The sequence below is a fragment of the Siphateles boraxobius genome, unplaced genomic scaffold (genome assembly GCF_051911475.1).
Source record: "Siphateles boraxobius isolate OS27281-9 unplaced genomic scaffold, OSU_SipBor_1 5, whole genome shotgun sequence".
In the NCBI taxonomy this organism is placed as follows: Eukaryota; Metazoa; Chordata; class Actinopteri; order Cypriniformes; family Leuciscidae; genus Siphateles; species Siphateles boraxobius.
The window spans coordinates 33,865,279-33,891,287 of NW_027509141.1; the positions used below are offsets into that span (position 1 = coordinate 33,865,279).

The 26,009-nt window shown below is 38.5% G+C and overlaps 1 protein-coding gene across 2 annotated transcripts in view; it reads right to left on the reverse strand.

The window, feature by feature from the left end:
- Positions 1 to 26,009, reverse strand: part of trim62.1 (tripartite motif containing 62, tandem duplicate 1) — a 46,640-nt gene that overhangs the window by 10,538 nt on the left and 10,093 nt on the right. For both annotated transcript variants that reach the window (XM_077204119.1, XM_077204117.1), the window contains exon 3: positions 1,881 to 1,976. In XM_077204119.1, coding sequence (XP_077060234.1) covers positions 1,881 to 1,976 — 96 coding nt within the window. The remainder of the gene's footprint in view (positions 1 to 1,880; positions 1,977 to 26,009) is intronic.

The following is a 26,009-nucleotide window of genomic DNA, read 5'->3' on the forward strand; positions in this document are numbered from 1 at the left end:
TCACTGCATCAATGAATCCACACAGGATACCACTGGCTGGTCAATGTTACATCTACATTTTCCTGGGAAAGAACTGAAGGATACTTTCAAGATAAATATGCAATCTGTAAAATCAATGAGACGAAAACATCGTTTGCTTCCAGAAAATGCAATCACAGGGATACACATCTGTCGTTTAACTCGACTTAAGAGACTACAAGGAATATTTTCTTCGAAAATTCAACATGAAACAGGGTCTACAGTGCAATCCATTGTACCTTTGTAATATAAATCCTGTGAAACAGGATGTTCAATTGAAAAAAACTTGATTTTTGTGCATCAGGAATAGATTAGACCAGGGGTGTCCAATCCTGCTCCAGGAGGGCCACTGTCCTGCAGAGTTCAGCTCCAATCCCAATTAAACACACCTGAACCAGGTAATCAAAGTCTTCTTAGACCCTCTAGAAACGTCCAGGTAGGTGTGATGAGGCAAGCTGGAGCCAAACTCTGCAGGACAGTGGCCCTCCAGGACCGAGTCCAGACATCCCTGGATTAGACTATGAAGAGTAGGTCTATACGACCGGTCAGAAGAGGGCTGGGAAAGAAAAAAAGAAGTTAAGAGGGCTTGGCTCATCAGTACTTTCAAACGTGGAGCAGATTTTTATATTTTGATGAAAGATTACAAAAACAAAAAAGAATTCTCTCTGAATGGTGTACCGATGAATCGCTAACAATACGACCAGGAACTTGTATTAAGAGAGTAAATAGGCTTTATTTTCATTTCTTGTTGACTTCAAGTGAAAAAAAAAAAAGCTAAAAATGTGATTAAAATGAAGAAAACAGAAATGGTGACCATTTAAAAAAACGTTACTTTAAAAATACGATTTCTATTTTTAAATTTTTCAAAAAAATAAATAGATAAAACAGATAAATAAAATATACAGATAAATAAATACATCAAAATAAATAGATAAAACAGATAAATAAAATATATAGATAAATAAATACATCAAAATAAAGTAGTAAAATACAGAAAGACAGATAAAATAAAGATGAATAAATAAAACAAAAAAGCCATAAATACCACACACACAAACCACCAGAGATCCACACAGTGTCACGAAGCTCTTTCTCTGCATTAATCCCCAATCCCAAACAGACGGATAATTAAAAATGGGGCGAAGAAAGCATGGAGACGGACAAAGTTGCATTATTGACTGTGGAGTCTCTCTCCGTTGATTAACACAAGGTTAAGGTTAGATTAAAGGCCTGTTCAATAAACCAATTTGCTTGTTGGCAATTCAAAGTACAACAGAATATATATATATATATATATAGAGAGAGAGAGAGAGAGAGAGAGAGAGAGAGAGAGAGAGAGAGAGAGACAGAGAGAGAGAGAGAGAGAGAGAGAGAGAGAGAGAGAGAGAGAGAGAGAGAGAGAGAGAGAGAGAGAGAGAGAGAGAATCCGTAATGGGCACGGTGGGCAGTGTGAGCGGTTTGTCAGCTACATTTCTATTTTTATGCGGCCTGATTCCAGATGTGGTTTAATAGAGTCCCATCAGAGGTGAAATGTCAATGTGGTGATTTGAATCACTGGATTATATTGGGTAAATATAAATCAATGTTGGTTCATCAATCTAGAATTGATCCTCTGGCTTAAAACATGTAGTAGTAAACACTTCTATAACTATTGCAAATCATAACGTGAATCTGATTACAAGGGAGTGGAGGAGCATTCAAAATGACAGCAGTAAACAGCATTCACTTTAATCGTTATATGGCTTTGGTTGCCCATTTAATGGACGTCCAAGGGAAAACTGTTCTATAGTACAACAGGCTAAATCAGTTTTTTTTCTCTTCAGAATAATATACACAGATAAATGGCATGTGCAGAAGTTTACCTTGGTTTCGGTGAGCTGCCTCTGCAGTAGCTGCAAAGCCTCTGTATGCCCCTTCTCACTGTCCTGTAGAGTCACCAGCTGCTCCTTCATCTCCCTCTGTAAGAAAACCACAGCGCAACACACCATGTCATTTATTGCCCATTAATCTGGCAACCTCTAACCCAAAGTAATTACTCTAAACCACTTCCAAAGCCTTCCTGCCTTCCTAAGAGAGATACCACAACTCTGATAGCAGTAATTGTGATACTACTGACACTACACACAATCCTTCGTTAGATGACTGCCCAAAATAAAAATTGTTGGGCAACTCAGACATAAGATTGAAAGTGAACTTTTCTTTGCCACTAGGGTCCTTATCTTCAGTATACCGTGTGTTAGAATGGAAATGAGCTTCATTAACAATGATTTAAATTTGCTTCAACATTGACTTAATATCTTCAACTTCTATGTAGCTTCCTAAATGCTGATATCCGATAAAAAAAAATAATGACTGAAATAATCTATATTCTATAATTCAATCCTTTAATGCATGGTTTTGATCTAGACTGGAAGTTTCAAATTGTAAGAAAGGTACAGAGAATGGTGCCTTTATAGTTACAGGCAAAAAAAAAAAAAAGGAAAAAAAATCAGAACTGTATAAATAAACAGCGAGTTTCCAGAGAGGTCTGTGTCAGGGAAAGTAGGTCTCTGCTGCAGTGGACGTGGCAGAACTGTGACGCCCATGTTTGCTCGCCTGGAGGCAGAATAAGAACAGGCAAAATGCACCAGCCCCTTTACAATACACCAGAGCTCATCTGAATAATACACATATATTAATATATAATATAGGGCTGCACAATTTGGGGGAAAAATATCATATTGTAATTCATATACAGTATCAATATGCCTTTATAATAATAATAATAATAATAATTATTAAGGATGCACTGAAATTTCGGCTACTGAAAATTTTCGGTTTCGAGCCAAACTGGTTTCGGAGGGCCGAAGTCAGTGCCTGAAACGGATGTTTAATTGGTGCTTCTCCAATGGCACGTTTTGACTGCTTTTAGTGTCCGTTTAATGCAAAACGTGTAAGCTACAATAGTTGTGGGGACATTAGCTCTGGATTGACAATATTAATTTCTTGATTTTAACTAACATGGTTTCTTAAATCTAAAATCTTTTAGTCTGTGCTGTTTTCTGTTGATGCTCAGCATGAACAAAACGTCACTAAACATTTGTACCGAGCCTGCCATACAATAATCACAAAACGCTTTGAGCTTTGTTACTTTTAATATGAAGTAAATTTTAAAATCTGTCGCTTTTATTACGAAATTCAAATAATAAATGTCATTTTGGGGCTCTTTAATACGGCGTATTACGGCATAACCAAGCCATTACACAATGAAGTTTAATACGCAAGGGATTTGACTCGAATGCTAAAGTGTGAGCAATACTTGATGCTAGCCTCAAGAAACACCACTAACTCATGCTCTTATTGTTCCAGATGGAAATAAACACCAATGAGTTCAGGCCACATAGTTCATAAACGAGGTTATCCTGAAAAACATATTCATCTGACATTCCAGCACCATGTTGTTTTGATAGAGGTGATTCATTGAAAATGAACGTTATGACTATGAAATGCTGTTGGAATCCATTTCTCATACTATATTTTAACGACCCAGTTCACTAACATTTAAAAACTTAATATGTTCGGAAAATACACAATATGTTCGGCAGTATTATCTGACAGCTATTAGACTCAAATACATGTGAGCATTGAAATAGTTCTCAATGATATCCAGGACGAGGAGCAGAGAATACAATTACTTTCTCTATAAAGCTCATTACTTCAGGGAAATGCTGTCTGTGCTCTACAAGTATCTAAATGCCCTTCCCAGCATCCAAACCGCCTGGTTTCTGTATGCATACCTGATAGATGAGAGCAGTCTTTAATGCATCAAGTTAAAGCAACATAACCAGCCGGTGCACTTCAGGAGTAAAACGCAAATGGTTATTGGATCATTATAGACCATATATTTTGTATGTGCCATTTACCTCTACCTTTAAAAAGGGTATTAAAAAAAATGTGTCTCTGTAATTTTTCGGCACAGAGCCTATGAATGAATCATTTTACAGCAAATCAAGTGAGCACACACTCAAAATGTCTGAACAAAGGACTGAGTGTGTTGGTTTTAGCTGCATGGAGAGCACAGAGCACTGGAGGTCAAAGGCGGCCCACGTTTATATCAATCTGAGCGGGCAAGAGGAAGTCTGACATGACATTTCCCCAGGCTTACACAGCGGGGGGGGGGGGGTTCATTGAAGGCCGATTGCAAGACTAAAACTTATTTCACTCTGGCTTGACTCATCTTTGCATTTGAGCTACATATTCAAAAGAAAATGGAAGAAGTGCGTTTTTCTGCACATGCATTTCAGAAAGACACCAATCCAACAACTCTGTCTCATACATAATTAATTCAAAGCCAAATATATTTGAAAATCAGAACAAATCATCTCCAAATAATTTACTTATCCTCATGTCGTTCCAGACCTTTATGGCTTGGAACAAAAACAGGATATGTTCACGATGCTATTTACCATGTAATGAAAGTGAATGGTTTTTAAAAAATTCTGTATTATACATTTTTAAGGCAGACAAGTAGTTTGTTGAAGGTTGATTTGTGAAGAAGGACTACACGCCTGCACACATATATATTCAAACGTGTATACCTATCGACTGACACGTGATGTGCATGTGAGTTTTCGTGGGTTTGTGTTTTTGAGGTTTGCGCAAAGATAAAGAATAATCGTTTGCACCTTCGAACCTATTTCAGGGAGTGCGTTCTCGAGACACCAGGCACTGTTTTATGCGGATGAGCGGCCGGAGCGCGTTAAGGTTTTTCTGTTAGAACGGTGTCGTGTTAGCGGCCCATAAGCTAATAACTAGGTAATTATCTTCGCAACGGAAGTGAATCAATCAAAACTAACTTTAGCTGGACAATAACTTTATCCTAAAGCTGTGGTAAAGCCTAAACAATCTGTTACGGTGATTTCTTTTATCACTGTAAAGCTGCTTTGAAACAATCCATACTGTTAAAAGCGCTTTATAAATGACGGTGACTTGACTTGAATGGTGACCACTAACCATGGCTGTTGTTGGTCCATATCCACTTTCATTGTATGATTTTTGGATGTTCTGTCCCTTTAAGAAAGAATGAATAAACTGCTCTTCCCCTCAATCAGATAATGTTATCTAGCCAGTCCACACTACCCTGCAAAAACTCACCATAAACCTAATTGCAAAGCTTTTGATTTCCATTCCAACCGAGACAGCAACCTCTCTGACTGGCGGATCTTCTGCACTGGAAAATTGGCAAGCAAACAAATACAAAGACTTAGTATATAAGTATATAACATCTATCTTCTAAAGTTATCTGTTATTACAAAGAAACTTTTCGAAAGAGATTTTGAATTGCGTTTTTGCTTCAGTAACCCTACTGTTGAGCTCTATTTAGCTACACTGTACGTTCTATAAACTTCCTCAAAGGTTCATTAAACCACCACCTGCCTCTGAGCTAAAGATACGTTCTAACTGCTGGCACTGATGAGAGTGAAGGAGATAATCAAGGGTGTATAAATAATGAAATGCACCAGGTGTGCTCAAGATACTTCACGCACCCTTTCAAACCCTGAGAACAAATGCATTCCAAGTAGAGCAGTTTGAAGTCATTATTGATGAACCTCGAGTGAAAACCAAGAAACTTGCACAGAATCATCAGATGGTGAACATCTTTTCATTCCTGAAAAACACCTCCATTACTCAATGACATAAAATGCAGAACCACTCACTCACACAGCAATTTTATGCCATAAGGAAGTAGTTTGCCAAATAATCCAACTACAGTACTCATCAGCCCGAAGGGTACACAATCAAAGACACTTTGGCCTAACCTTGTAAGCGTTGGTGTCATAATTCTGCAAGGCAGCAGGATCCGAAGTAATAAACAGCCTGGGTGCACAAGGCTGGTTCTGTCATCCCTCTTTATGACTCGTGTGTAAATCACATCTGAAGAGGACAGCAAATGTGTCATCTGCACTCCTTCTTTAACAGGGTCCAATCAAACCAACTCAAAAAACATGAATCATAAGCATAGTGGCCACATGTGAGTCATTTGGCCATCGCCATGAATAACTTGCAAGGACAAAACATGTCTGTTTGCTAGACATCACTACAAGTTGTTTCTGAAGTCAACTCAAGATATCGGAATTAATTAAAAAACACCCATCACCATGAAATCTTCTACTACTAAAAAGGGTGTTTTTACACAATAGATGTGGTGCTAGAGTATCCTTGGCTTGCACTGTAACGTAACCACCAAGCGTAATACATGTGATTTCTGCTTTATTCGGCAGCATTAGTGTCCCAGACATTCTATTGTTTATCAGTGTACATGATTAAGTGTTTCTTAATTTATTAAATTTCATTAAATCTATAGGAAAGCTACTGTTTAGTATTTACTCATTGCATAGAAAACCTGCAAATGCAAATACAAACAGCTCTATGATCAACCCCGGTGTTTCAGAGTCCTTCGTCTGAGTCAGTCAAATGACTTTAAGAACAACAACAAATCGGACTTTCACACCAAATTTACAATTGGCTTTAAGGAGATTTTCAGACCTGTAGACTGTTTGTTTTGTTCCTAAACAGGGAACCGAACCGTTCCAGAGTTTGTTTTCAATCAGGCCAAGATCACCTTGTTCAGGCAATCTTGGAGCGATTATTTAGGTGTGGATATGAGCGCAATTCCTGCGTTCATATATACCTAATTGAACGAACTAAGGGAGAAAACACACCAGGTTCCTAACAAACGCTCCAAACGAGCCAGGTGTGAAAACGCCAGGAGTGAAAAGATTCAAACCAATGAGCTCAAAAGTCAAAGACAATCTTTAGATCATGTTCTATCCAAATAGAGTCTATTCAAACAAAATATAAGTAGAGAGAGTCAGAACAACTTGTTATATAATGGACGTTATTCACATTTCCAGGGTTCTCAGCAGAAGTTGTCACAGTTGAGCAAACTTCTATAGTGGTTGAAAACATATATAGTTTGAAAACATATATAGTTTCACATGTGTTCACATTTGACCCAATAGCAAAAGATAAAATCCATAATAGTGTTTCTATCTCTTACCAAACGTGGAAAAATAATAATCGAGAGCTCGATTGCAGTGTTCAGGAAAAAAAATGCTGAATTTTTACGGTGCTCCCTCAGCCTTTGTGTTAGAAACACTCGTCAACTTGTTTTTTATTTTTTATGTAATGCAAAGGTCACAAAGTATAGTCTTACAAATGTAAAAAAAATTTCTTCAAAAAATTTAAATATGTATGTAAAAAAAACGTTGCTAGATTTATAATGTTAATAAATGTGGAAACGTGTCATCGGTCTGTGAAAAGGAACCATAATCCATAATTATTCTTACGGATGCATTTGAAAGGATTCTGACTCATTACTGAGATGCGTGAGAAGGCGCTTCATTAAATTATTCTGTTGTTTGTAAAACTGCAGTATCACACTGTATAATTTTGCAAACTTAGTTTGTGTTTATTATGCAAGTAGCGGGTGATTCAGCTGCACTTGCCCTCTATGTTGTCCATTACAGTGGTAACGGTGAGATCTCAGCAAAGATCATCCCCGCTGTGCTCACCTGGGGAATAAAATGGTTCAGCGGATACGAGTACCCATAAAAGAAGATATGAAAAAAAAAAAAAGCAATATATCTGTGCATTAATCGGGATGCTGAGTAAAGCCAAAGAGATCTCACAGCTTTCCATCCTCTTTTCTACATATGAAAATGCTCAAACTGTGCCACAAATGCTTTGACTGATTTCTCCCGGTCTCAGCAGAGACTACCGGCTGTGTGAGAGGAGGGAGGGCCTGTACCCTGCAGTCTGAGCACGTCATCTTTGCCACAGCACACTGACACAGCTTGCAGCAGCATGACAATGCAGCTGAGATGCAGATCATTTATAGTGGATGCATCGTAGCTTTCATACAGCAAATAGGGCGAGTACTCAGGTCTGGAAAAAAATAAATGTGTCTGTGTGATTTGCATACATTCAACTGGTTTCTCAAAACAGTGTTGAATCCTCCAATTCCAAGTACAGGTTGTGTGGTTGCACCTGGTGCTGCCATGAAAAGACTTGCCCCAAATGCTTTTGTGTTATAACGTCAATGCAAACGCACCAACAAAGTGAAGCACAAAGGCAAACTTTGTTTATCACCAAGCAGCAATTGTACAAACCGTTGACAGTACGGTTGGTGTCTATTACTGTCATGACTTCCAGCCTGAGAAGGTTTGTGCAACATGTTAGATGGCGATAACAAACAAAGCTACAGCTTACAACTGACAAATCTGACCTTTTTCCTGCTGATCCTGCCCTCCCATTCAGTCCAGTTCATTGAGGAAAATGAATGCCTGTAGGTTTGATGGATGTCAGCTATGTGGATCAAAGAAGTGGCCACCAGGTAAAGTTGGCAGCAAAAGTGGTTTGAATTATTGCTTTGACTCACAAAAACAGTGCAGAAATTGTTTGCAATGCACAATACGTTGAATAAATCAGTTGAATTGGGACTAAAGCGTAATCGTATAGGAAGTCAGGCAGTGCAGAAGCAATCGGCAAGCTGTCACCGTCACCTCGATGGAGGCTGCCACACCGAAAGCTGTTTTAGATCTACCTCATAAATTTCCCTTGCGGGTAAACAAGTGACTCAGAATTGAGTAAACCCTGGGCTTTAAAAAAAAATCCTGTCATGATAGTTGAGAATGAACAGTGTTGAGGAAACCGGCTTCAGCAAAATATGATGCAAGATAAATGCAAATGAGGGAAGTGGGTTGTATCGAGCAGAGTTTCCTCTAGAGGTTAGAATATAGGACAAGTCGTGTAAATGATGAATGCAGCGACCTCCTCTTCTACCAGGACACGGTGTGTGCAAACTCTCCCCATCCCTCTGTCTGGACCATCACGTGGCATGGCATTCCAGTATCAAGAAAGGTGGCTCTTCAGAGATTTGCCCTTGCAGGACTGTGCACATTTTTAAAATTGCTTCATGAACATTATAGTCTACCCTGCAAACTTCCACCGATGGACTCTTTCAGTAGCTTGCGGAGTAGTTTTCTGCCTGATGTCGGATATTTTAAAATTGCACCGCTGCATGACACAAAACTGTTAGATGGTCAAAGTTTATTATAGTGCAGCAGATTAGTAAAAGAATCGTTCACTTTGGTATAAAAGCATGAAATTTGGCACAGATACATTCTAGGGGCCACTATTTTGGAAAAAGGCGTCGGCCACTCAAAAATTCAATATTGCGGCCATTTTGTCAAGATGGCCGCCATTGCTATTCAATGCTTATTATATCAATTATTCAAACAGTAATCCAAGCAGAAAATTTGATACAAATACTCTCTAAAGGACATGTTAATGGCAAAGGATGCTTGACCCTCAAAAATTCAAGATGGCTGCCATTTTTAAAGATGGCCACCGTTCCTGTCGAATATTAATTATTTCAATTGTTCAAATAATGATGCAAGCATAAACACTCTTTTGGAAAAATGTATGTGTCACTCAAAAATTCAGGATGGCGACCATTTTCAAGATGGCCACCATTTCTGTCAAATAGTCATAATGTCTGCTTTGTCTGCCTCCTCTCCTTTGACCTGTCCAGCTTAGTTAAACTTGCCAGGGATATAAATTCCCCGCCGGCATAGCACTCAGGTTCATTGGAGTACTTTAGGGCTGCAACAACTAATCGATAAAATGGATTATAATCGATTATGAAAATCGTTGTCAACGAATGTCATTATCGATTAGTTGGTCTGCTTACGTCACGGGGAGCGTTTACTGGTACGCACACACACGCAAGGTCTCTCTCCCTCAGCCGCTCTGCCGAGCGCGCGCGCTACACGGTTTGGAGCAGTCTCTTCTGTCTCGCATGCGCGCTCTTGCTTGCGCGCTCTAGATTTCGCGAGTTTTAACTAATTCGCGGGCATCAGGGAGCCGCAATCAATATGCGGGAGACTCCCGGGACTTCCGGGATGTCTGTATTTTGTCTCGAGCATCAGGTTGTGCAATCAGTTCGCTCGCAACGTAAGTGATGGATTAAAATAGCGCTACCGCAGAAATAGGTTAAATTAAAACGGTGTTTACAAAGTGAAGCATTAAATACAAAGGCAGTTAATAACAGCAGCAGTAAAATATTGTTTTTTAGTCACTGTACTCAGTGGTTTTCAGCGAATGCTTGTGCACTAATGCATAATTTCTCCTGTCCTTTACTCAAGCCTGTTAGCTTGCTGGGTAACGTTACCTCCATTCCGTTCTCTTTTTATAGCATTTGTCTACTAAGTTTTAATTGTTTTTCAAACGCGATCTACTGCGGCTCTACATTCACACAATTGTTTTCAGTCTTTCTATATTTATTTAATAAATTTATCCTTATATTATTTTCTATATTATATATATAATATATATTATATTCTTTATCCTTATATTCCTTATATATAATTAATTTTAAATAAAAATTAAATGAATTATATATTTTAGATGTTTTTAGTTTGTTTTTAGTTCAGATATTCACATCTGAACAACATGTCTGTGTAAATTTGTTTTAACAAAAATTGTTAAAACATAATATGTTGGATATCATTTTTTTTAACAATAATCATGTTTGTCAACTTGCCATCAGCAATTATCATTAAAAACAATGCAAATATTGATATTAGTAAAACTCAATGTGTGGCTTTTGCACTTTTTAAAGTACACTTTTACACATAAATACCCTGATTTACGGTTTTATTTAGTTATAATAAAAAAAAAAAATCTAATTTAATTTATATTCGATTAATCGATTAATCGAAAAAATAATCGTCCGATTAATCGATTATCAAAATAATCGTTAGTTGCAGCCCTAGAGTACACAAGCCTCTCCACCATGGCAAGGTGAAAAAAAAGGCGTTGGCCACCCAAAAATTCAAAAAAGGCGTTGGCCACCCAAAAATTCAACATGGCGGCCATCTTTTCAAGATGGACGCCATGTTGAATCTTTGGGTGGCCAACGCCATTTTTTCCGAAAAGTGACCCTTAGAGAGTATCTGTGCCAAATTTCATGATTCTATACCAATTTGAACGATTCTCTTGAAATATGCAATTAATCTGCTGCACTATTAGATGAACATTTTAAAAAACTATAATAAAAGAAAATATATTTATTATATACAATGTAATTATTAAAAAATGTATTGTATTGTAACTAGTAATAATATGTAGATGCGATTTCTAAAAAATACTTACAATCTAGAAAGAATAATAAATAAATAAAATTAACAAAATTGAATGTCATTTTATAAAAAGTATGAGTAATTTAAATATGTATATCATTTTTATTAAGTATAAATAAATTTCATAAAATAAAAAATGTATATTGTAATTAAAAATTTAAAATTAAATAAATGAATAATGTAAATAGTAGATGTCAAGTGTATAATAAATCAATATTTGTTTAAAGTAGAATAAATGTAAAATGTATGTTTTAAAAAATAATATATGTATACATTTTATTAAAGTAACACTATGTAGTTTTTCAACCTTCATTATATATTTCCAAGACCCTTGTGATGGTACATCGACTTACAATAGGTTGAATGACACGTCTGCCATAGCCTGACAGTGTCTGTATCGCTTTTACTGGCACTATGTAACTTCGGGTTTCGGGTAGGAACCAGAGCACAAAAAAAAAACCTACAAAATTCGACTGCTTTACGGCATAAGTCACTTCCCCCACTTCCTCAGATTCTGACATGAGAGCCCAACTAGCTTTTGATACCAGTCTGTATGTTGTTGTCATGACCGAAGCAACATCTAAAAGGAAGAAGGCAAAGGTTTTGTCAGAGGAGACTAAAAAAAGAAAAAGGGAGAGTGACAAATTAAAAGACCGGACGAGGATCACTATTGGAGGGAGAGCAAGACAGTTTGAAGACGGTGAGAGTGTGCGCGTGCGTGACCGGCTCTCTCTCTCTGCTCGTTCTTTCAGTAACATGCACCCTGTCACAAGCGCAGCAGTCAGTCATCTATAAAGTGTTTATACATTTATAAATAAATCAGGGAGTCAGGGAGCTGACTATCGCGTGAAATGTAAAAGGCTGAATAACATGGCCTGGCCATGTTACGGAATCTATCTGGTCCTCCATTTATCTTCACGAATCAAGTAATGCTAGTAGAGTAGCAAATTATCAATCTGGTAGCTACACTAACATGCTAGTTTACGATGGTTATAATAAATAATCTTTCGGGATAACTATCCTAATGTCTGCAATCTGATATGTTTGTGTATTTATTTTTCTGGTGAAAGTGTCTTGCCTCTGGCTATAATGCAAATATATTTTCAAATTTGCAGATTCATCTATGGTAGCTTGATATTATAATATTGACGATATATGGCTATTACCTACCACACACACATTGAATTGAATGAGCATATCCGTTATGTAAAACAGTAGACAATAGGCTACTATAATGACGCTGTCTTGTAAACGTGAGCTACGTGATCTTTTGACGTTTGAAAAAAATAAAACCCATGAAATTTATTCATATGACATGCTGAAATATATGCCAATGTACCTGGGATGAAGACATTTCACACACAACGCTGTCAGTCTGCCCGCGGGAACTCAAGACAGTATCGCCTTGTCAACAAATGCACACGTGTATCCCCTGGTGTAACCATGACAGATTTTACGACAGTAGTAGAAGACAATACTGTTTCCCAACTGTAGGGGGACACCGAGAGCAAAAACCGCAAAAACGACATAGTGTTGCTTTAAAATGATTAAGAATTTAAATATTTAAGTATATTATCAAGTCATTAAAATAATATGCAATATATAAAACAGTTTGAGGTTGAATTTCCTGCCAAAAAATAACTATATATATATATATATACAGTGATATATACCATTACCAAAAAAAAAAGCCACCCCACCTGCATTTATCCATAAGTACTGTACTGAATATGGTGGGTATGAGAGGAGTCTTGCTGATTTGCCACATTAGGCACAATCCTGGGTTTTGGCAGGCAGTGTGTGTATTGCCTGCTGCTTCTGCTGAAAGCTGCCAAAAGGACTTGTTGAAGCCACAAAGGCCTTTAAGAGCGAGAAAAAGACAGAGCTCCAAGCGGTTTGAACTTGCTGTGCAGGAAACAAGGAATAAAACCGAAAATTAGGCAGAACTGACACATCACTTAGGCACTTCATTCAAAAGAATTAGGGGTTTGGAACAACCCACATGTCTCCTTGCATGGTCTACTGTCAAACTACACAGGCCGCAATCTACATTAGATACCATCTATATTAGATCATCTAGAGTAGTTTGCTCAAACATGCCCTCTCTTCAACAGATGTATCCCAGCACTCCACAGGGACAGGGAGAGGCTTCCTTTACTGTTGGCAGGAACTGAAGTATAGAGAACGGGAGGTCGCCTGATGAGATGTAGTGAGTTGGAAAACACTGGCTGAGGAGGATGTAAACTGTCCACAAGACTGTTTAGTAGCATTACCTTAAAAAAAGAGGGCAGCTCTGGCTTATTCATTTAGGCTCAGACTGATGGTGCTTTAGCCAAAATACATTAGGCTTTTTTTTTCACCCCAATTGTCTCTCCAGTAACTGTGAAAAAAAGAATTTGTTTTAAAGCAACAGAACCCTGCATGAAACTGCAACTAAAAATATATTTTACTGGGGAGATTATGGCAAAGCCCAATATATAACCATGTCATCTTAAAAAAAAGCTTCTTAGGATTAAATAAAACCTCTGATACTCGGCTTGTTGCTTATTTAAAAAGCAGTAATGCTATATAAAAATATGAAAAAACACAAATGGTGTAAGACTTAATGTTTTTAATGAGACCATGAACTAAGCATCCCATCAAGTATTGCAAATGATGTAATCGCATGAAATGTTACAATTTAAAAAAAACTGACTTAGTCATTGTTTATTAGTGGAACATTTTATATATATAAGTTTATTGCATAACATTCAAATGTGTTGTTTGATTCTGTAAAGACTGATTATTTTGCAATTTGCAATGCTTCATGGGATTGGGCACTGCAAGTCATTTCCATGTTAACAGCAGCTTCTCTGATTGGAGGATTTCTCTTCAGGATTGGCTAGTGTACTTCCAGGAATTGGCTAGCAAACGATTTATTTTTTTTAATAAATTTGAAAACACATTTACTTTACGGCATGTATGAATTTAGTACCATCAATATTCTTAAGGATAGTGCATTGGTGACTTATTTCTGAAACATGTAATAAGAGTACATTTTGCCCATTGTTTTCAACAATGTCTATGTAATGTTCAACAATAAGATCAGTTTAGGAGAAAGTGTGTGGGATTTTTACTTCGAGAACCTCACTATTGCACTCGACAACCACTTAGACAATTTAAATCTAACTTTTCGCATTTAGAAAGTATTAACACATGGCCACAAGTAGAACCAAACCAATTAACATTTAAACCCAATCTTGATTCAACAATCTTAAATGGCCTCTGTTTCCAAGTGTCCTCTTCCAGCTCCCATCAGAGTCATCTCATTCTGGTCCTACAGCAGACAAAGCCACAACTGTTTGATAATAAATAGCTTTAGGCAGTGGATGTCAAAGCCGGTTGAACACAGCACTCAAACAAACATCAAAATGGACGAGCAGCTTGCGTTTACTGAGCTGCTGAAAGACTAATGTGTCCAATGAGCCTTGCAGCGGTCACTAACAGCTCCATCTAAGGCTGGTTGCAGGATGAAGAAAAAACTCTAAATTGGTTCTTCAAGGTGAACCATGTAATTTCTCCAGTAGCGGCACCAAACAAAATGACATCCTTCACCCTTAAGGACAGTTCTTAACGTCATGCATCATGGATTAACATCACGCTGTGTTGAAATCAAAACAGCCTTTGAAATGTTTTAGCTGTGATTCAATTTCCCAGTAGGGAACTTGCGTCAACGCCAGAATTGCGCTAACACCAGGGTTGGGGGGGGATATTGTACGGTATATAATTTACAGGCATCTGGAAGCCACTATCAACATGTTGGCTTAAGAGTATACTTGAGAATTTCTCAATAATTGCTTTCTACTGAACTTCTATCATGAATCCGACCCCTGAACATGAGCATGAAGAAATTTAGAGATCTCAGATTAGCGTTCGACAATATTAGCTTGTTAAATGAAAAAAAGGTTCTCAAATGCTGTAAACATTTGCAAAAAGCGCAAGGTGCAATCCAACCCTTTTCTCCCAACTAAGGTCATGCTTATTGAATGGTGGGACATTTCTCTAGAGTCACAGCGGTGGACTTTGAGCTATTGAACAGATCAACTCAATCTGAAGTTGAAAATAGGCTCAGGCTCCTCATGGACAAAAAGGATGCCAAAGCACAGTGCGGAGCGATGAAGGGGGCAGCTGGGGCACAGATGAAACGCACTGAGACTGTAGCTCGCCACAGGCGGTCTGGCAAGAACACTTCACCCAACCCAAACAGCAAAGTAAGAGGTCCTTTACTGAGGGCAACACACATCGCTTCATTCCAGTACCCATCTGCCAGGCAGGGTCGTGGTAAAGATGTGTAGCAAACATATGTCTGCACAGAGATGCTCTGATGTACAGCGCTAATGAACGTCCATCACCAGGCCATCTAATTGAGTCCTTTGGAGCTAATCACGGGCAGGAATTAGAGGAGATTACATCCTAGTCTAGCGCTGGCCTCAGAACAATGGTCAGTAATCTCTGCTAATTCTCAAACTCAATCAGGGGTGAGGAGCTCTACGGATCCGGGTTTAGGAGAGGGCCTGCGTCTGTCTGAAGAAAACTGGGTATAGACACTAATAACAGGGCTCAATAAGGATAAATATAAATGACAAAAAAGCAGATACATAATCATGAACAATAAAAAGTGTTTATGAAGTAAGTATATAATTTACAGTCATTATAGCAAATTAAACGCCTAAAAACTTACATGAAAATGAAAAGGGAAAATGAAGAGAATAAATAGGCTATTAAATTAAAAAACACCTTTTAAGAATAGGTTTAATGTTAAAATGTGGTTCGAAAAGAAAAAAGAGTTTACAGGAAAAGTAAAAACCTGAACTACAGGGCCGACCTGGCCATTTAAAAACAAAAAATAGAATAATAATAAAATGTAAGGAACAAACTGCACAAGCATCAGGCTGTATTGTATTGTATTGTATTAAAGGGCACTTGTTTAATTAGCAACTAAAATTAGCAACTAGCTTATTCACTATTGTGCAAAGAAAGTACATTTCTTATGCTGGCAGATCTTTAATTCAGAATTTTTTTTTCACATTAAGAGATTACATTAATTCTGATAAACATACAAAAAGATTAATATGGGAAAAGTGTGGTCTTATCTCATCTGCACTAGTGGCAGGTTGTAATAGTTTTCGTAAGCACCTGTCCTCATAAACCAATCTCATATCTGAGGATCAGCATAAGAACGTGTTTAAAGAAAAGGTTCAAAAGGTTTAGAGGTTTAGTAGACCACTTTCACTTCCTCTCCCAGATGACATACAAATCCACTTCGTTCAAGGAAGCGTAGGAAGGGAATCTCCAAACAATCCAATTTCACTGGAAACAAAGAAATTTCCTGAGCTGCTAAACCATGTGACGGTTACAGTGAATGTGAGGCTCAAATAAAAGCATGCACTTGAGTTTAAACATTCAATCATTTATACATCTAATTAGCACACAAATATGCAGTCATTTAAGATGATGCAATGCAGAAAGAAGGTAAAGCTACTGTAGTATGGGACAATCTTTACAAATGTGTTTCTAAAAGAAACTGATACCATTCATAACACTTAGTAAAAAAGATCAATATCCAATAATTTTATGAGTAAATTAAACGGTAAAAGTCAAATATTAGTTAAAGGGAATTACTCATCCTTATGTCACATCATTCCTATATTATGGGTGTGGAATGATATGAGGATTAATCAGAATGTTATTTTTTAGGTGAAGTTTTACTTCAATAGAGGCCCATTGTGTTTATATCCAATAATACAGGCAAAGATGTAGCCTAACTAACCCCAGCTTGTTCTCTGTTCAAGGTTGCATCAGGTCACAATCTCTCCTACTGTCGTCATGCAAGGCAGCCAGCATGAGAGAATGTTATGCTGTATGCTTTGTCACTGTGTATTAGCCTTCCGACAAACATGTAAAGCCTGTAATGTGTCTAATGCAACATGACCGTTCTGCCATTCGCCATGGCTGTGATTCTGTGTGAAGACTGTGAACGTGACAACTCCTCACTGACCACCCGCTGCCTTTTCATTTGTTAGCATACCTGAGGGGAAATAAATCACATGGTAACAATCTCAGAAGCCTCTAAAAAAAAATCTCTTTCCAACTAAAAGAGCTGGTATTTCTCAAAAGGAAGTCGTGAGATGCCGTTGAAGGAGAGAGAAAATTGTGATGAAACAGTTCAAAGAGAAAAAGAGCATAAGGTATTGAAGTTGATCACAGGTTATCTAAAAACTTTATGACAAAAAGGGACAAAAAAAAAAACAGATCAAAAACAGATCTTAGAGATGGGTGATATGGCTGGAATTTGTTTTTTACAGTATATTTTTCAGCCGTTTTATGAATAACGTTAAACATCTCGATATTTAAGTGCCATTCAAATAGAACTTCAAATGAACAGCCATTGCTGTCAAACTGATACAAAATGTTCAATGCAAGAAGTACAAATTTTGTTTAAAGTAGTCATGTTTTCCAAACTGATTTTCACTAAATGAACAAGAAATTATATTTAAAATCTACTTTTATGCAGCAATATAACGAACCTAATTATCGACCAACATAGATAGACTATAGGCCATATATTGACAACAAAATGATGGTGAATGTTCAATAGCTATATGATCTAGCCCTTCCAGCACTCAACTTAGGTATGACAACAATGTGAGTTTTGGCCTCTTTTTTGGACAGGCATGTAGGAATTGTCTAGATTATCTGAAATTCCTGAATTCAGTGCCTGTTGACAGCATATAGTTTTGATCACAATCTAACTGCCTCAAGCTGATGTCCATAAGATGACTCACTATTACTCCTTTTGGATTCATTCGCTTGCTAGCAGCACGCACACACCTACAAAACACACATTGTATCAAGTAAAAAGCGTCTCAGGGTTATAGAAGACAAAGAACAAACAGACCTGCCATAGGCATTTCAAATTAAGCCACCCCCAACAGACTCTCTAGGGTTCACTTATTAGGAAATCAGCAACAAGTAAAACCCATTTTTGTAAGGCAGTGAAGCTCCCTTACAACATTTTCAACCCACACATCTTCAAAGCTTAGATCCAAATTAAAGACTAGATCCTCTATTGCAGAAAAAAGAAAATGAAGCATTCAAAAAGCTATTCTTTTGGGGCCCATATGACAAAGGACTATTCAGATTAAAAATGTTTATTTAAAACTATTCAAAAAGCTGAGTGTATTAACTAATACTCTAACTGGTAGTGGCAAGCATCATAAAATTAAAAAAAATATATTTAAAACACAAATTCATCTTATTGTGGAAAACTGCAGAGCATGGAAATTCAAATACTGTGTGGTTAATTATCACAAATTTTTCAATTCATGTTGAGACCAGCTATAATTTATAGCTATATATATATATATATAAATATATATATATATCTGCATGATGTCTGCATGAGGATAACAGGAAGAGACATGTGTTTCCTACAGAATACTGTTTTTAGAGTAGCGGTGCAGGAAACACGGCATTAACAATCGCAAAACAATGTTTTGTACAGAGCAAAGTGCATACAGAATTTAATCCATATAAATATAGCCTCACCTCAGACAGGTAATTTAGAAGACTTTACAGCAAAAATAACAATTATTTTGCACTGAAGTATTTATGCGATTTAGAAAATATGCCAGTTCTCATGATACGCATGTGTCACCAAATCAATGTACGGGAAACATTATTGATTAAAAGTGACAGTGAAGACATTTATAATGCTACAGAAATTTTCTACTCTTAATAAATACTGTTCTTTTGTACTTTCTATTCATCAGAGATTCGTGAAAAAAAAAATGTTTTTTACACAACAAAAAAATTTAAGCAGGACAACTGCTTTTAACATTGATAAGAAATGTTTCTTGAGCCAAAAATCTGCATATTAAAATGATTTCTGTTAGGATCATATGACACTAAAGACTAGAGTAATGATGCTGAAAATTCAGCTTTGATCACAGGAATAGAAAATTATATTGTAATAATACAACATATTACTGTTTTACCAACCCCAAACTTTGAGACAGTAGTGTAAGAAATACACTACCGATTACATCGAAACATTTGCAAAGGTCAAAACTCCTGTTTAATAATCGTTTTACAGGGAAACAGCACAAAAACAGACGAAAGAGCGCAAGCGCTGGCGATTGTTGACGGCCCGCAACAAGGACATTAAGAAAAGCCTTGTCCCTCAGGGCTAAGAGTGCATTAGTTTGCAGTGAAATCCCACTTTCCCCCTGAAGCAAAAACTAGAGCTCTAAACAAATCCATTCCTATCCTCTACATTAAAACACACACAGTGCATGTTGAAGAGGGTGCGGGGCTACGTGCCGCTGGGCTGGTCGATGCTCAAATGCATTAGGAATGTAACATTATCACCTGGGAGGAAAACGAAAGGACGGAGAAGAGTGGCATGAGCAAAGTAAACGTCCATCAACAGATGCTGTTGCCATGTCTGATAGGTCAAAGGGGTGAGACATGCGAAGTTAAGTAAATTACACAAACATTCTGCGGCAAGCATATACTGCAACTGGCACAATCCAAATCTCACAGCGTTGTGTGGCCCAGCAGAGAGAGCCGACATATGTTTATAGCTCGACACGAGCTTGCCGGGCAGCTGAAAAACCGCTCCAATTAGACCTGCCTGCAACAGAATCCTTGATTACGTACTTTGTGAAAAGCTCACTGGCACAACAACATCACGTAAGCAGCATTAATAAGCCTGTGGAGACTCCATGGACTACAAATGAGAGGAGAACAAGGATGGGAATCATAAACAATTTAACGTAGCGGTTCCAGTTATTTAATGATTCCATTAACAATTCTTTTAGTGCTACTTTTTGTTGAGTATACACAACATATTGAGTATACACAACATATTGAGTATACACAACGATTTAAACATTTGTTCATGAGTTAGTCTGCACGGGTCACACTTTATGACACTGCCTGCAACAAACAAGAACATTTGCAATAGTTAGCCTAGAAATTGTATCTAATTATTATCTTTTTCAGTTAAACTTTCTCAACTTCACTTAACAAATCAGCAAAAACTTTCCCATCCACTGTAGCAGTTCATTTATGCAATTTAGTAGGATTGCGTACATATCAGCAGTGAACCGTACCCGAGTTAACATGAACCGTATATACCCCAGACCACCCTTTTAAAGCAGACTCGGGTACGGGTCATGGATGCGCACTAGTGATGGGTCATTCATGAACAATCAGTTAATTGCGTCTGTCACGTGACAAATGAACGAAAGACTCGTAAGCAGGGTCCGAAATTAACTTTTTGGCTCACCTGCCACGGGGACTGGTAGATGAAAAAATCCACCAGCCAAGCATATTTTTTACCGGCCAAAATAATAAACAGCCTTTTTGTGTCACATATACATTCATTTCAGTACATTTAATTGAAATAAGTATTATGTTGAATGAATAAGAGTACATAGAAGTCAAATCAGAGCAACAAATATAAGACATGGAAGATGTGAGCATGGAACTAGTGCTCATAACAGTACATTTGAAGGTTTTGTAAATCAGATACTTTACCGAAAGTAAACATAAAATTATGTTTTAAAATTATATAAATATATACACACACACACACACACATTTAGCTTTTTTGTTTGTTTGCTGCATGGTAAAAAAAAAAAAACAGTATATATACCCTGTATTTGTTAAATCATGGGGTGCGTCGACACGCGCAACCACACGCGCCTAAAGACATATTTCGCTGAGCAAGCACAATGAAGCAAGGCAAGCGAAAAGAAGTAGCTACTGTGTGGGACCATTTTGACAGAAAGGGCGACGAAGTTACTTGCAAAATATGCTACGTGGTATTAAAATAGCAGTAGGCCTAGTGCAAGTACAATGCAATATCACTGGCGAAGCAAACATCCACAAGCAAATGAAAGGCGCTTTCCGAAATTGGCCACTCTAGCGAGACGTCATCTCTGTATTCCCGGGACATCTGTGCCATCGGAGATCCAGACTCACCCCGCATCATGTAGACATATTACTTTTTTAAGTAAAAACTAGACAAGCTGTGGATTGAGGTAGGCCTGCTATTTTTATTTGACGAAAAAACGTAGTCTGATGAAAAAAAGCGTTTTTTTCAAAGCTTCAAACTGATTCAGTGTTTTCTTTTTGTCATCTTAATTTGTTAATTCTTTAAGTTAAAATAATATATTTAGTGTTGGTCTATTTTGGGTGTGGAGAAGGTTCACACACGCTTCTTGAGGCACACACACACACACACAGGTCTCTCGCTCTCTGCAGTGCGCGCGCTACACGGTTTGGAGCACAGTATGAGCGCGCTCTTTCTTTCTCGCTCGCTCTAGATTGCTGGAGATTTGAACTAATTTGCGGGCATCAGGCAGCCGCTATCAATATGCGGGAGACTCCCGAAACTTCCGCAAGACTTTGGATGTCTGGAACATCCATCCGCCAGTGTGGCGGATAGCCTTTTGAGATTTACTCGCCAAACGGAAAATCTACCCGCATTTGGCGCTTGGCGGGTGCTAATTTCGGACCCTGCTCGTAAGGTAAAGTAATTATTTATGTTCGCAGTAAATTATTTTTGACTGCATTATAAATGATTTCTTAATTCAGAATATGATAAAGATTGTGTAGGTGGATGTGTTCGGGGAATTTGCCTGTTAAAAGTATAACATTTAAAGCCACTTAAATGGACGAAATGACTCAGAAAAAAATATTTGTTTATTTTCATGAACGAGATCGAACAAGAGAGTCGAAATTATCCGAACTTCCGAATAAAATTATCCGAACTTCCCATCACTAGTGCACACCCGAGTTCGGAAAACAGCATTCACATGATCCAAACAAACCGAACTCTTGTCCATCGAACTCGGATGAAAGCACCATTAATCTCAACATTAACTACGTATTTTTATTAACTAGCATTAACAAATGTGCATTAACTAATAACTAACATTAATAATGCATTAAAGGTAGGGTATAGGCAATTTTTGTTATACTGGTTGATACACTCTTCATATCCTGATAGCAATGAATTACAGAAGTGGTTTAAATATGAAAAAAAAGTACGTCTTCTGTGGAAGTCTCAGGAGGAAAAAATGTTCTTCCAATCATTGCATTCGATCGGATCATCACACGTCATCAGCGCGTTGCATGAGGCGATGAAGAGTTGAAGACAGAGAGTCACGGGGCGCCGTAAACAAACTACAGCAGCCTTTTACAGTTCCTCCTGAACCAAAACAATAAGCTTATCGCTGCGTTCAAGCCATGTCGTAACCGTAAATACGAGATGGCAACCTGTGATGTTCTACCTGGAGCTGTTCAAGTCCTCCTCAGACTCAGATTTTTGCATTTCTGTGTCAACACTATCAATGCCGAAATGAATTTGCAGAAGTCAAGTGGTACAAGTCAGAGCTCTGCAAGTTGTTTATGTTCAATATTATTCCAATTCCAATTATTCCAGTGGTAAAACAAAGTTAATGTGCAATGAGAAGCAGCATCGTGTCAAAATTGCATGACATAAATTGCATGGTCTGGGGAGCTGATGGAACAGGAACACACGCACAGATATTTTTGTTCCTTTCTCAGCAGCCTATTTCCCTCAGCCTCAACTCAATCTCTGCTGAAACAGAGGTGTCTGAACTCGAAAGGTGTCATTACAACAGGAGAGATGAGGCATGAATAAGAGCAACAAAAAAAAAACTGTGCAAAAGATAGGCCAAGACTATGAGAGAGAGAGGGAGACTGATGAAGTATGAGAAAAGAGATAGCGGTTAAAGAGACACACACAACTAAAGGAACAAGAGGATGAGAACAAGAAAATTGAACAAGAGAAGATCTATACATATCATCATACAATGTAATAATGATGCAATTAGCCAAAGTAATCAGCCAATGGCTATATTTTGCTCTAAAAGAAACTACATTATCGTCAAAGTTCCTGTCCTCCCAGTGCGGAAATCTGCAGACAGTCGACTATTTATGCAATCTAATAAAAGCACTGAACAGTGGCACTGCATATAAAAGATGACCCTTGAGTCTGTTTCAGTACAATAAGCTTTCTATATTCTCACAGGCTCAGTAAGTAGAGAGATGAATTGTCGACTTAGTAAATCATCTGTTGATTTGAGGTTCAGATCCGTATGCCTGTGTATGATTTTCTTTAAACCAGAAATCTACTAGTTCACTAAAATTAGTGTTGTATAAAACCAGAGAAATCTGGAAGCCGGAAACAGCAGACTATAAACAACAACAAAGATACATGAGCTTAAAAAGCATTATATTTTCAAAGAAGCTCATAAGAGCAAAAGGAAAAGAGCTTATTGAAAAAAAGAAAAAAAATAAGTCCATCATTTAGAAAAATATACAAGGCCAGATAATATTAAATGTAAAAAAACTGTGATGTTTATTTGTGAGGTTTACTTTTTTGTGAATTCGGATAAAATAGTATACTGTTGGTGTAGTGTGCAGATTATTTCTGTAAAATATACCAAATTCCGTCAATTTCCCAAACCAATGACTAACATGCACAATCAACACTAGTCAATGTCTATCAAACACCAGCATTGACCATTGCTTATGAGTACTTTAAATCAACTTGCATAATTTAGCACAAAACAAAAGTTATCAAATAAAATGCTGTTTCAGAAAGAAACAAGCTTTACAACTAGCCTACAGCTTTTTCATGTTAGTGCTAACTAAATAGACCTTACAAGGGCTTTATTGATTCACATGTACTGCCACATCTTATGAATCCCCATCCAACACATTACCTCATTTAGTCAAAGGGCTTTGTTGAGGATAAACACTTTTGTTTGCACCCAAGAGCTGCCCAGGAATTCCCAAGCAATTTTCTCTTTGTTGTGTTAAAAGAGTAAACTGCTGAAAAACGTGTGTATAAAGAGTGTGCAGTTTCTCATTGTTCATGATGGAGGCGTTCAGTGTGTATCTCTGAGCCATATAAAGTGCTGAAGATGAGATGCGTCTTGTATTTGTCCCAAAAGATATGGAACGGAATAAAGTCTGTCCCTCGAGAGCGTCTCTAGAGAGACCGCTGCTAATTGTCTGACAACTGCAGCATGTTGCTCCTATTAATTCCCCAACAGCAGTTTAGAAGCGTTTCCTTCTATAGCGCAGACTACAGAAAGTTAAAGGACTCTGATAGAGGTCCAATTTGAGCAAATATTATGCTGTTATGATTCAAAAGTTGCAAAACGACTCGGTTACTAACGTAACCTCGGTTCCCTGAGAGGAGGGAACGAGTATTGCGTAAGTAGCTTACGCTATGGGAAAACTCCTTTTCTCGAGAATATTGAAGTCTTTATGTAAAACGCATTGCAGCTGCACAGCTGACAGCAATGAACGAAGGCAGCTCGGTCATTGGCTGTGCTGCGGCAACTTGCTCGAACCAATGACGGGGCGACTCTGAATGCGCGACCAATGAGCGCGCTTCGCGCCCGCGCGCGTCAGAGCCCGCCAAGATGGGCGTGGCCAAGAGCTATATATTGGGCGCCCCGTCATGAGAGTTCTTTAGGTTAAAACGACTGAAGCGAACTAACCAAGCACAAGCACGGCAGCTTACGCAATACTCGTTCCCTCCTCTCAGGGAACCGAGGTTACGTTAGTAACCGAGTCGTTCCCTTTCGAGAGGTCTCTCCTATTGCGTAAGTAGCTTACGCTATGGGAACACCATGCAAAACGCCGTGCGTGCTGAACTTCGCCTTATGATAGCCAGAGGCAGGTGCCTGAGCTAAAAAAGCAAAGTTATCATCCAACTAGCCGGCAGAGGCGAGCTTTATATGTGGGAAAGAATACAGAGCGGCTAGAAGGCGCTCAGTGTGACACAAGCACATACATAATCTAGATACGAACTCGTAGTTCAACTAGCATCATGCTGATAGTACATTGGAATGCAGTGCCGGGACCTGTAGGTTGTAGAACCTGATAAATGTGGACGGTGAGGCCCAGCCTGCCGCCGCACAAATATCCTCGATCGGTATCCCGCTCGACCATGCCCAGGAAGAAGCCACACTCCTGGTGGAGTGTGCTTTGACTCCCCAGGGGCATTGAAGTCCCTTAGCTTCATAAGCCAGCGCTATAGCTTCAACTATCCAGTGAGAGATTCTCTGCTTTGAAACGGCGGAACCTTTCGTACGGCCGCCAAAGCATACAAACAGTTGTTCTGTCTGTCTGAATAGGGCAGAACGCTCCAAATACACTCTGAGAGCCCTAACGGGGCAGAGTAGATTAGCGTCGTGTTCGTCTGCTGGGGACGATAGCGCAGTTAGGGAGATAACCTGTGCTCTGAAGGGAGTGGTGAGCACTTTAGGAATATACCCATGTTTCGGTCTAAGGACGACCCTGCAGTCGTTAGGTCCGAATTCTAGGCAGGCAGCGCTTGTCGAAAGCGCGTGCAGGTCGCCCACTCTCTTGACCGAGGCGAGTGCCAGCAAGAGCGCAGTCTTGAGCGAGAGCTGTTTAAGGTGCACGGTTCGGAGTGGTTCGAACGGAGGCCCTTTAAGAGCGTCTAGGACAGTAGCTAGGTCCCAGATCGGCACTGAGGGGGGGCGTGAAGGGTTCATCCTCCTAGCGCCCCTTAGGAAACGAATAATTAGGTCGTTTCTTCCCAATGGACGTTCCATTACAGGGTCGTGTGATGCTGTGATGGCCGCCACATATACTTTGAGCGTGGAGGGGGCGCGGCCCGCCTCCAGAAGCCCTTGTAGAAAAGCGAGTACGTTCGTAATCTCGCATGTTTCAGGGTTCAGGCCCTTGGCA